Raw genomic sequence first — 12,617 nt, 5'->3', positions numbered from 1 at the left:
GTGAAGGTGAAAGTGGAAGTGAAAAAAAATGCAAACGGAAGAAAGGTAGCCCTTCTAAAGCCTTCTGTAGACCCAAAGCCCTCTGAAGACCGAAAGCAAGGTTCCAGCCATGAAAATTCAGTCTAGATTCCGCCACAGCGTAGTTCTGTGGATTTTGTGGGTCCGAACACGTTTGCTTGCCCACTTTAATTCTAATTTAAACCCTCCGATTGGTTGAGCCGTGAGTTGATTGATTCCAAAAATATGCATGAGCTGTGGGGCATGATGTATCCATGGATCCCGAGGCTGTTTTCGATTTGATCTCCCCGGATATTTGTATCCGGCTGAAAACAAAGGGTTTCTTCGTTAAACCCAACCGAAGATTTCATTTAATTGCATTTGGTAAAGTATAGGTAGTGGGTCAAGACAATTCAGGTACGGATACTCCCTAAGGAGACCCTGTGCACAGAATATGACAGAGACATGGTGGATCGCGTGTTGCATGACCCAATCCAATTCCAACTTTGAAAAGTTCAATGTTCCATCAGGGGTTTACAGTTAATCTCCCCTATACTGTCTATTATTAGCCAACCCCTTTTTAAGCTCAACCCTCGATTAACGATCGACCCGTAGGGGGCATCATTACGTCGTAGTCTACGGAGTTCTTTGTAGATGTCAATGTCTCGGATGTTTAATTTTCTGTATGCAATCGCGTAGTCGTCATTTTAACATAGGCAAATGACTCCTTACTCTGTATTTCATTTAGATCCAATCATATTAAAGTACATCATAGTTCAGACTAATCCGTATCATTTTGTCAAGTCGATAGTGACTGTTCATACTTCTTCCCAAGATGAACAAAAAAAATAAACTTCACGTTCGAGGTAAGCGCAGCTTAATGTTTTACCCGGCGACTTTGGCCCTGTCGGTATTGTTGAAGCTTGAGGGTATTGATATTTTGAATGTAGGCGACGGGCTGAAGGAAAATTGTCAGTAGGGAAGAGTTATTGTCTTGGGAGACTTTGTGAGGATTCACGATTGTCGTGCCAATAATGCTAGCTGACGATTAAAAAGTAGCGTGGCGTTATGACATTACTTGGCGCCTTGTCTACACTTATGTATGTGCATTATTGGATTTAAAGCACATATGATAGGGTCAATAATGTGAATGTAATTATACTTCTTTTCAAATACCTAACCTTTTCTATGTATATAAAATTGGGCTCTGTATTTTCGCGGTGCTATATTTAGCAACTCCGCTAGATAACTGGAAGAGGGGTAATGAGCCAACATCAAAGGTATCCGTTCCCTTCCTCTACCTTAATCTGATAGTATGACAATCACCAAGGAAAAGGTTCAAGAGGTCTTGAACAGAGCTGCCCTCCGCTCTCGAGGCCCAGGAGGTGCGATCGCCGTCGTCAAAGATGGCGAGGTCATCGGCCAGCGTGTGTGGGGATTCGCCGACCTGGACCAACGGATCCCCATGACAGCCGAAACCCAACTACCCATCTGTTCAATTACTAAACAGTTTGTGTGTGCGCTATTGATCGACCTGGAGCGCAATCCAACCCCAACATTAGCTGCAAAGGGCGATGTCCGGAAACAGCTCTCAGATCATTTCATCGAACTAGTAAACCCGGAGCTCACTCGTGACGGTGAACTCACAATTGATCGACTATGTGACATGCAATCCGGTCTCCGCGACTACTGGGCTATGACCACACTCTGGGGGTCCAAGCCCGACGACGAGTTCCTGATCGCCAGAGACTGTGGTCCACTGATTGCTCAAACCAAGTCATTCCATTTCGAGCCGGGAACGGAATATTCCTACTGCAATTTCAACTACCACGTGGTTGCCCGAGTGATTGAGCGAGCAACTGGCGAGTCGCTTGACAAATTGCTCGAAGAGAGAATACTCCGCCCGGCTGGTATGAGCACGGCATTCCTTTGCCCCAACACCGCACATCACCCACCGCCGTGTGTCGGATATGAGGGCGACGAGCAGCACGGCTTTACACCCGCTGTCAACAGAATGGAATGGTCTGGTGATGCTGGATTAGTAGCTTCACTCAGTGATATGATCGCGTACGAGAAATATCTCGATCGCTGCTACGCTGATCCACAGAGCTGGTACCATACCGCGATCGCGGATCCGAAGTTCAAAGACGGTACTCCGGCGAGGTACCGCTATGGGCTAAGTCACACTGACATTGACGGTGTGAACACAATCGGACATGGTGGAGCATTGCGAGGGTATCGACTGCACCGGCGACACTCACCACGCGAGCGCTTGTCCGTCGTAGTTATGTTGAACAGTGACGCCGACGCATTCGGCCCCAACATTGAGATCTTCCGAGATCTCTTGGAATTACCAAAGCCTGTAACGGCGCCCATCCAGTCGGCCGCAGATTGGGTCGGCGCGTTTCTTGACCAGGATACCCAGCTGTCGATTGTCATCACCAAGGGCGCACGGGAAGGAGAGGTGGCCATCAAATACGATGGCTCTGCTGTGCCTATCAAACTTAGTACACCGAATCATGGGAAGTCTGATTCTATGATTGCGACGATTGATGGAGATTTATTGAGTATTCATCGTGTGGGAGATAACCGGATACTCAGTGCTCGGCGTATTGTCCCGAAAGAATCAACCCTTCAAGAGACTTCATTCCAGGGTGTCTATCACGGTACTGAGATTGAATCTACCTTCCATTGTATTGGCGAGGGTGGCATGCTATACGGTGCGTTCGATGGATATCTGGGTCAAGGAAATGCCACTCCAATGAAATATCTGGGAGACGATGTCTGGGTCTTGACTTGTCCACGTGGTTTGGATGCACCAGCTCCAGGAGACTGGACCATTGTCTTTTCTCGGGATGAGCATGATGCAATCCAAGGGTTTACGATTGGTTGTTGGTTGGCTAGGAGGGTTGACTTTGTGAAGAAAGCCTGATGCTTTCATTCTACTACGTAAATAGCCAAATACAGTGAATTATAATGATTGAATTGTCGTATATATACTCTCGCTGTCTATTTCCGATAGCAATGATTCCATATCCTGGGTGTAGCGCTTAAATAGCTGACGCCCCCCAAGCAAATTGCCGACCCTCCAACTAGATCTCTCACACCCAGGCTTCGAGGCCTTTGGGAGGCTGGTTGACGTGAGGTTCTTTACCTTTCACGTTTGTGGGTGCTTTTTAACGTCTTGGGATACGGCATTGCGGGAAAGAGTATGGTACTTTGATGACAGGCCGAGGGATTGCAAGGAGTCACTTGAAAAGGTAGTTGAGACGTGTCCAAGAATCCCCTTTTTTTTTTTTTGGCTGGAATGTATCATTTTTCGTTCCACACCGACGAGGTTCTGGAGAGTAGGTAGCGTGCTGAAAATGTGGAAAGAAGAAAATCAAACAGGCATTTGATAGAAGAGAAGGTAGTGAAGGCGATAAGCTTGAGTCGCACCTTCCTCATATATATACTAGCACCCAGTTCTGGGCTAGACATCAACTTGGTCAAATTGTCGACCTGCACCTGACACAGTTGGAATAATATTTATATCAATTGGAAGTTTATTGCACTGACGTCCACGGGTTATAGTATCAAAACTACAGAGTCGTATTCAATGTGTGGAAAAATATATACAATGTCAACACAATCACGATAAGCAAACGCTTTTCTGCATGCTTAATGCTCAGAAACAAAGATACCGGCCATACCCATGCCCTATTGGAAGATATTAGTATTTCTTAAAGTCGAAGTCATGACGACTGGAGGTAACTTACAGTGCCAATACACATCGAGGTCACAGCAACTCGCTTATCCTGTCGACGCAGCTCAGACAGAGCGGTGACGACCTGGCGTGCTCCAGTGGCGCCTAGAGGGTGACCGAAAGCACTTTGAAACATCAGCATGGAATCAATCAAACTGGGTCAAAGATCACTTACATAGCACCACCACGGGGGTTCACCTTGGATTCATCCAAGGCCAACTTGTCAACACAGTAGACACCCTGTAATAACGTACGTCAGTCTTTCAAGCTACATAGTTCAGATACTTGGTAAGCTTACCATTGAGGAAAAGGCCTCGTTAATCTCGAAAATATCAACGTCATCCTTGCTCAAGTTGAACTTGTTCAAGAGCTTGGGGATGGCAACAGATGGGCCAATACCCATGATTCTGGGCTCCAGACCAGCAACGGTAGCACCGCAGAACTTGGCAACAATAGGTTGACCGAGCTGCTGGGCACGCGAGCGCTTCATGAGAACTAGGGCAGCAGCACCATCGGTAATCTGACTGGCGTTACCGCCAGTGGTAGCACTAGGGGCCCACTGGGGGAAAGCAGCGCGGATCTTGCCGAGGGACTCGGCGGTAGTACCGTAGCGGATGCCATCGTCACGGTCAACGACGATATCCTTGACCTCGCCGGTCTTAGGGTCCTTAATTTGAGTCTTGACGGGGACAATCTCGTCCTCCAACCAACCGGCCTTCTGGGCGCGCTCGGCCTTCTGGAAACTCTTGGCAGCGAACGCGTCGTGCTGCTGGCGCGTGATGTTGAACTGGTTAGCGACATTTTCCGAGGTCTGGCCCATGGACTGAATATTCTGGGATGCGACTGGGTGCTTGTTGATGCGATCGGTCATCACGGGAGCGCCGCCGTCAGCGTTATTGCTCATGCTCTCCGCTCCAACTGCCACTCCGACATCGATGGATCCAGCGATGATTTGGTTGGCGATGTTTTGAACGGCCAGGAGACCGGAGGAGCAGAATCGGTTGGCAACCGAGGCGGCTGCTGTTACGGGGAAACCTGCTGCCAGCACGGCGGAACGGGCGATATATGCGGCGCCGGGGCAGAGGACGTTGCCAACACAGACATCCTCAACAAGGTTGGGGTCCAGGTTGGATTTCTCGCGGACGGTCTTGTCGATAAATTAGTTATTGCGTTTTGTCTCCTAGTCATGGAGGAAACGTTACCGTGAGGAGTGACACGAGGAGGTCATCCACGGTGGTATCCTTCAATCCACCCTTGCGGGCCTTAGTGAGCGGCGTGCGGGCCAGGTAAGTGATAACCTGCGACTTGATTAGTTATTGCACCGAAGCACCTCCAGTGTAGTTTCAACATACCACATCATCTGGGTTCTTGGCCAAAAGCTTTTGGCGGGTCGAGCCAGGAGCTGCCAGCTGGTTGGCGACGGAGCTTAGACGTTGTTGTGGTGAAGACATTGTGAAGAAGAATATATGTAGATGACAAAAACAAAGAGAAGGCCGAACGTTTTAATATTAGAATATATTTCAGATGCTAAAAAGAACCGCGGCTTCTCCAGATTTCTCCAAACTTCTCCACACCGAGGCGATTAGAAACAAACAGGAACAAACCGAGTTGGTCTTGTTCTCTCCGAGGACATTTTTGAGCCGATTCGAAGTGCCGGGCCTTCGGGTCACACGGTGTATGATACTGTAATTTGCATTCCTCGGCTTGTACTTAAGGGATGTGATTGGTGGAATTAAAGTATTTTAGCCGTTTCATGGCCCCACAATTGCATTGGCACCGTATTGGTGATGCGAGATAGTGTTGATAGAGTATGAAGAAGTACTACAGAAGAGAATATATATGTACTTCCAAGGTTGCATGTCTTCAAGACCTTGTTCTCTTGCGCCTCATGTCGAATACTCTGAAGCCCTAAGGTAACTGTTGACAACCGGGCCCCGGGAAAGCCAAGCCTGGGGAAAAGGATCACGGGGAACTTCCGTAAAAGAGACCCCCACTGTGAAGCAGCGGATATGGCCAATCCAAAGAGCGGTTTAGGAGATTGCTTATTGCTATCGTCAACGGCAGATCGAGTCTGGCTAGCTTCCGTCTAAGCCCCCGAGGCTTGAGGATCTTTATATCCGTCGCCATGCCGATTTCTGACAGCTTCGTAATTTCCAGAGAACGATACCCCCGTTGCAAAATAGTCACTCCTTTTGTCTAGAATTAAATTCTTGTTGAATTGAATCGCAACAAGCACTGGACTAGGAAGAATACAGCCTCTGTCACAATGAGCATTTTCTCTGAAGTCGGCGCGCCTGCTGTGGCTGTGGCATCTGCCTTGTCAGTGGCCGCCGGTGCATATCTGAATGCGAAGCTTGGCATTTCTACTGATTTGCGAACAATCGCCGGCGATAAGGCTGGTATGAAGCGGTTAAACGACCGCATCGCTGAGCTCGATGGCGCATCAACCATATACAAGATACTCGAGCGGGCGGTGGAGCTTGAAGGACGAGGTACCACCGATGCGCTCTGGTTTGAACATAAGACATGGTCATACAGCCAATTGAAAGATTGTGAGCATAGCCCCTATGTTGGGAGAAAACATTACATCTGATTGCTAATCCGCTTGTCTGAAGTGGCCGATAGAATGGCTGCTCTTTTGAAGAGCCGTGATATCAACAGCGGTGATACAGTGGCTGTTTTTACCACCAACTCACCGGAAATGGTAGTGACTCTGTATGCCCTGTCGAAATTGGGTGCTGTGGCAGCAATGATCAACACCAGTCTGCGAGGTTTGTTAATTCAATTCCAACACACGAGAATAGACCGCTAACACTAGGGACAGACGATACTTTCATCCACTGTCTCAACGTCTCCGGCTCCAAATCAATTATCTCAACTGCAGATCTGTCACAGCACATCTGTGTCGACCTACCACACTTTACTTACAGCATGGGTTCATTCGAAGGGGCTGAAACAGCCTCAACCGAGGTCGTCACCTTGGAAACTCTCCAGCAATACTCCCCATCAGGAATTTCGGCAGCCAAGCGCACCACAAAAGACATCTGCGTTCTGGTATACACATCAGGAACAACCGGAAAACCCAAAGCCTGCGGAATTCGCAACATGCTCGCCATGACCACCGCCACCCCACTCTCACTAGACGTCAACGACCCCGAAAAGTACCAGCCATTCCGCGTATACTCCCCTCTCCCCCTCTTCCACGGCACGGCCTTTTTCGTCGGCCTATGCGCCGCTATCGGCAACGGAGGCACATTATGCCTCGGACGCAAATTCTCCGCCTCCCGTTTCTGGAAAGAGGTGCACGACTCAGGCGCAACCCGCATCCTGTACATCGGCGAATTATGTCGATACCTTCTCGCGGCGCCGCCGTCGCCCTACGACCAGGACCATAAGTGCATCGTGGCAAGCGGTAACGGGTTGCGCGGGGAGATCTGGGAGAAGTTCCGTAGGCGCTTTAACGTCCCTGAGATCCGCGAGTTCTACCGCTCGACCGAGGGAATTGCTAAATTCGATAACCACGGTGTTGGAGCTTGGGGTGCTGGCAAGATCGGGTTTTCTGGACCTATCCGCCGGTTTGTGGAAGATGTCACTTTCATCGTCAAGTATGATACCAATACCGAGATGCCGTACCGGGATCCTGTCACTGGGTTCTGTGTGAAGGCTGCGCTTGGAGAGGAGGGTGAGGCAATTGGTCGTGTCCGGGACCGTGGTACACTGATTGAGTACCAGGGTAATGAGGCTGCGACGGAAGAGAAGCTTCTGCGGGATGTATTCCAGAAGGGAGACATGTTCCAGCGGACTGGTGATTTGGTCGTTCAAGATGAATCTGGGTGGGTGAGGTTCCAGGATCGGGTTGGTGACACTTTCCGCTGGAAGGGTGAGAACGTTAGCGCGGGTGAGATTCGGGACCATATTTGCCGGATTGAGGGTGTACACGACGCTGTGGTATATGGTGTGAAGCTGACCGGGTATGTATTGTGGCTGTCTTGTTCTCTGTTTCTCTTGATGTAATTGCATTGCTAATGATCTCTGCCAGATATGATGGCCAAGCTGGAGCTGCTGGTATCACGCTGGAATCACCATCCGTTGAGTCAGAATTGATGTCGAATTTGTACAAAGAGCTCAAGAAGAAAGGCGTTCCTTCATATGCTCTGCCTCGTTTGGTCCGACTTACTGAGAAGTAAGCATTCCCTTGACTGCAATGCTTTGTCGATGCCGCTAATCAAATTATAATCTATAGGGTTGCCACAGGTGTCACTTTCAAGCAGGCTAAAGGTGACCTATCAAAGAAGGGCTGGAATCCTCGCCAGGACTGGGGCGGCGACGTTTTGTACTGGTTGGACGGCACAAAGTATCAGAAGTTGGAAGAGCAAAGTTGGGCACGGATTGAGAGTGGTAAAGCCAAGATCTAAGCCTTTACGCTTAATAATACAGCCAGGGTTTGCCCCTATTGTTATCAGAAGTATATAGGTACGCATAGATTCGGAGTTACTAGGCACTATATTCCCAAAACATAGACGACCAGACAATAAACGCTCATCGATGTAAACAAGCTGATAAGGTTGCATTAGGTGGGTCCCAAGTGGGTCCAACACATGGTAGCTATAGTGGGGCCCAGGGGGGATGTATCCATAGATATTAGTTGAGGTCCTTCCTAGTATCTAGCCTGGTAGTACTTAAGAGCATCAAACTTGCCCTTAACGAGGCATAGGTCCCGGGTGATTCCCCTTAGGACCAAAGTCCGCAGTCTGGTGGTTTGTTGGACCATGTGCTGCTGGGAATAACCCTCTTCTCTTGTTCTTTTTTTTCTTTTTCGTCTTCTTTGTTCATAATGTACCTACCAGCTGCAAGCTCTGGTTAGATATTTGGAGCAAGAATATGGCACGAAAGATTGTCCTGGCACTCCAGAAACGCTGCAATACACAACATGGTCGGACCTAAAAAGTGTCGCTACATATGGGTAGATTGGGTTTAACACATCTAGGCCGGATTCGGTAGATCTTTTTAACCTGAGTTATAAATTTAGTTGATAACGTAGCTCTGCCATTTAGGCCTTGAGCACCATACGAGACCTGACGTGCCTGACTGACATGTTCCATCGAATAACAAGGCTGGTTATCTTAGCTAACTAAAGATCTAAGGCCTATTGTATATGCGATCTTAGCTATTTTCGAACTGACATGGTGGAAAGGAAAAGGACAAAGAAACAAAAGGGGATTCCTAGCGACATACGGCCCAAAAGACCACTAGATCACGGTCCACGGTCTCAAAGGGAATCGGCCAGGACGTATCCCTCGTTGAAAGAAAGTATGACTTTGCCCGTGAACTACACTGCCCGGCCTATGGCCTTAACTTCATATAACTCCCCACAATGACACAATGAGCCTGGCTCTAGCAGCGTGAGATTCTCTTTTGCATAAATATCAAGCGATTTTATCACCTTGATTTTTTCTTGTTCTCGCCATGGCCGTAAAATTCTGTCATTCAGAAGTTCTAGAGGCGCAGCCTCAGCACAGCCATCTCGGGCTCCAGTTAGTAGGACGCCTTAAGACCTCACCCTCTCCCGGCCTTGATTGCTTTTTCTAGTATTCATACACACGGAGTTCTCATATCGTGGTTTTGAAATCTTTAAAGCCCCTGATGAAAAAAATAAAATCTTTCTTTCATTATTTGACCACATTGGAGTGGACAGAGCGAGTCCAGCATGAATGCAAGTTTTGTGATTTGTCAAATTTTGCCAATATTGATTACGAGGTGAGTCAGTCAATGTTAAATTTGAAGCCAGAACCTCACAGTCGGATACACAGGACGATGAGTTAATCGCAATCGATAATATCCGGCCTGCTGGACAACTCCACTGGCTTATTATTCCAAAACTGCACACTCTCCGAGATATAGAAGCTTTGAATGGGAGTCATATTATGCTTTGTGGGTAATATAACAGCCGACCCTAGTTCTTGGCAACGTGGCTCACCATCCCTTTTATCATATTATTAGTGCAAGCTATGGATGATGTGAAACATCGCCTGCTCAAGGCTTGGTGTCCCGACTTACCATCCTCAGCTATATATTCTGGGTATCACCGTGGGAGGCGACCGCTTCTGGGTAATATATACTATCCAGATACAATTTCGGTTCATCACCTACATCTCCACGTTATTGTCAAGCCATCGTTGTTTGCGTGGCTTCTTAAGTACCCCATATGGCTGTCATTGATGTGGAAGTCGGATAATCGAGTGATACGGGAAGTTGAACAACTAGCTAAGATGGCTTCTTGAAGCTTGGAATGGCTATCGCTTCGGAAATGAGATGAAGGACAAAAGTACTTGACAATGCCCAGATGTTGATTTGATGCCGATCGCTGATAAGGAACTGGAGTATAGTGGGTCAGATTAACTCCCCGCCTTTAGCATGAGATGAGAGACAACTTTACGCATCTTAGTAGGGCAAGATGAATCTATGAAGTTATATAGAAAAATAATTTCTCACCTGGGCAAGTATTTTCTATTTCTCAGCCACATGCAGGTACACCAGGCGTAGTAACCCATGGGTCGACAGAAATGGTATAGATCTGCCCCTGGGATCACGTGTGGAGGCGTCATCAAGTGACATCTCTTCCAGGGTTTCTCCTCACAACTTCTACCTCCGCCTCTTGATCCCAACCCCACACCTTGTTTCAGCTAGAAACTGTTTTAGCGATATTCAACTGCACATACCTGAGAGATCTATCATCTGCGTTTCCCCAAACTACAGCTACCACAGCCATGAGGTTCTTATCAGCTGCCAGCCTCTTGGTTCTTACCGCTCCTCTTGCAAACGCAGCCGCATTCTCTATCTTTGATCCCACACAGGCTTCACTGAAGGTCAACGATAACGAGAAGTATCCAGTCAAGGGCGATAACCCATTGCAGTACTGTGCCAAACCAGACAGTTACAAACTCGAGATTGAGTCGGTGGATCTGGCACCCAACCCGCCTCTACCGTACGTCATTCACGAAGAGTGTTCTCACAATGTAGTAGATTTCACTAGCTAACATCTTGGTGGTAACAGAGGAAAGAAGTTGACAATCTCCGCCAAAGGTACCCTGCTCGAGAGAATCGAGAAGGGCGCTACCGTGAACCTGGAGGTGAAGTGGGGTCTCATTACTTTGATTAAGCAGACCGTCGACCTCTGCGATGAGCTTAAGAACGTGGACCTCGAATGTCCCCTCGAGAAGGGCGAGATGATTTTGACGAAGGAGGTGGACTTGCCCAAGCAGATCCCACCGGTACGTTTTCTTACGGTTGTTTCATACCTAAATAAGCAGCTAACGGCGTTTTTACAGGGCAAATACTCCGTTCTCGCTGATGTCTACAACAAGGAGCAGAAGCAGGTCACTTGCCTCAAGGCGGATGACATCGTGTTTCACTTCTAATCCTGTCTAACTTCGACATTGCTTTGCATCCACTCATCAGGTGGCATCTCTCGATTTGTTGAACTGTCACCCTCATTAGCTTATGTGCTTGACTCGGGGGTCAAACATCCGCAATGCTCTTTTCCATGCCCTTCTCATGACTACCTCAATATGCGCATTCTGTTGTTTCAAGTTCTATAACGCTTTGCAGTACTTTCGGATATCATTTGGAATTTCTCATTTCTACGCTGTTTTGCATTTGTTGTCTTTTTTTACAATCGTGTGTATAAACCCTAACTGGGCACGACTGTAAAATTGGCAGCTACATCTGGCTGTGATTACAATGTACAATCCCGTCATCTCCACTGACCACGCAAGGTACATTAAATAAATTCCGTATAGCCGCGAAGAGAATATATGTAAAGGGCATACGAACTCGTTCCAGTTGCGTTGGGTATCTTCCCTATCTGATATTTCCACATTTTCTTCCCAATTATGCTCAAGCGCCGAGATCAGCAATGATGGGACCAAAGGTGTTGCGCAGACCCTGGAGGCGACATGGCGAAACCAAATCACCGCTTCCTGGCTAAATGACAACGATAAACATCCATGCAAAACAAGCCTACTCTCCAAACAGGCGGCGGACACGCTTGAGGACACTGTCCTTCTCCGGGTCGTAGGGGTGGTCTTTGCTAGGGATTTCAAGGACAGCTGGGAAAGGATCGGCGAATGCGTCGACGATATGGCGGATGCGTTCTGCGATCTGAGGTTGACATGTGTTAGCGGATATGTAGGCAATGAAATGCGAGCGCTTCAAATATATAGCGCAATATATGGAGAGGGATCTCACATGCTGGTTAATCAAGAGCACGGCAATGTCTTTCCTCTCCTGGGTGAAGTTCTGGAAGGCCCGTTCGATCTCCGACGTCTCGGTCTTGGAATCAACGACGAGGAAGTTTCTCTGGGAGCCCGGCGGTTCGGTAACGTGCTGTAAAAAGAGCCAGCAAGTTAGCATGGCGTTTCATATGAATGTCATAGAGATGTGACGTAGATGGGGCAGTGAATAGTCTCATACCCCGATGCCTGCGAGCAAAAGACCAGTAACGGAGCTGCATAATAGGTTGAGCTAGGTTAGCCAAACATGATCTTGAAGAGCAAATTGGAAGAAGGGTCTTTACTCTTCATCACCAATGACAGCAAGGAATTGCCGGTCCTGGGGTATCGAGTTAGCGATCGGAGGGGTCATTCTATCGACTTCATGTCAAGTACCTTGTATGTTGCGGCCGTTGCCGCCATGATGAGGAAAAAGAAAAGAACCTGAGATTTCCAAGAAACACAATTCTCGAACTAGCAGTTCGAGATGGATCAAGTAAATGACAGATCTGGTCCAGCTGTTCGTTGATCGCCGTGGTTATCGCCGGGAGCTGCTAATTACATAAGCTGATGCAATTTCTCAGATTTGTTTACTCCAGTGCTTC

General features: G+C 48.0%; 5 protein-coding genes across 5 annotated transcripts; 3 read left to right on the top strand and 2 right to left on the bottom strand.

Annotated features, from left to right (window-relative positions):
* Positions 1-1,312: 1,312 nt before the first annotated feature.
* N7517_004845 (uncharacterized protein) lies at positions 1,313-2,929 on the top strand (the record flags this gene model as incomplete). The annotated part of the gene is made up of 1 exon (XM_056722575.1): positions 1,313-2,929. The coding sequence occupies one exon, from the start codon at positions 1,313-1,315 to the stop codon at positions 2,927-2,929; it is 1,617 nt and encodes a 538-aa protein (XP_056578825.1).
* Positions 2,930-3,657: 728 nt separating this feature from the next.
* On the bottom strand, positions 3,658-5,193 carry N7517_004844 (putative peroxisomal 3-ketoacyl-coA thiolase (Kat1); the record flags this gene model as incomplete). Its single annotated transcript, XM_056722574.1, has 6 exons — positions 3,658-3,696; positions 3,756-3,867; positions 3,918-3,982; positions 4,041-4,889; positions 4,945-5,040; positions 5,095-5,193. 6 exons carry the CDS (start codon positions 5,191-5,193, stop codon positions 3,658-3,660), a joined length of 1,260 nt encoding a protein of 419 aa, XP_056578824.1.
* Positions 5,194-6,008: 815 nt separating this feature from the next.
* Positions 6,009-8,157, top strand: N7517_004843 (putative bifunctional fatty acid transporter/acyl-CoA synthetase (FAT1); the record flags this gene model as incomplete). Its single annotated transcript, XM_056722573.1, has 5 exons — positions 6,009-6,294; positions 6,358-6,513; positions 6,567-7,713; positions 7,782-7,925; positions 7,986-8,157. 5 exons carry the CDS (start codon positions 6,009-6,011, stop codon positions 8,155-8,157), a joined length of 1,905 nt encoding a protein of 634 aa, XP_056578823.1.
* A 2,352-nt stretch (positions 8,158-10,509) lies between these two features.
* On the top strand, positions 10,510-11,160 carry N7517_004842 (ML domain-containing protein; the record flags this gene model as incomplete). Its single annotated transcript, XM_056722572.1, has 3 exons — positions 10,510-10,727; positions 10,797-11,013; positions 11,071-11,160. The coding sequence occupies 3 exons, from the start codon at positions 10,510-10,512 to the stop codon at positions 11,158-11,160; spliced, it is 525 nt and encodes a 174-aa protein (XP_056578822.1).
* Positions 11,161-11,761: 601 nt separating this feature from the next.
* Positions 11,762-12,435, bottom strand: N7517_004841 (H(+)-transporting V1 sector ATPase subunit F; the record flags this gene model as incomplete). The annotated part of the gene is made up of 5 exons (XM_056722571.1): positions 11,762-11,902; positions 11,990-12,127; positions 12,215-12,248; positions 12,318-12,352; positions 12,409-12,435. The coding sequence occupies 5 exons, from the start codon at positions 12,433-12,435 to the stop codon at positions 11,762-11,764; spliced, it is 375 nt and encodes a 124-aa protein (XP_056578821.1).
* Positions 12,436-12,617: the final 182 nt, after the last annotated feature.

This window comes from Penicillium concentricum (genome assembly GCF_028827145.1).
Source record: "Penicillium concentricum strain IBT 3081 chromosome Unknown utg000002l_segment0_segment0, whole genome shotgun sequence".
NCBI lineage: Eukaryota > Fungi > Ascomycota > Eurotiomycetes > Eurotiales > Aspergillaceae > Penicillium > Penicillium concentricum.
Note: the sequence above shows the minus strand (reverse complement) of the source record. Positions and strands in the feature narration are given on the sequence as shown.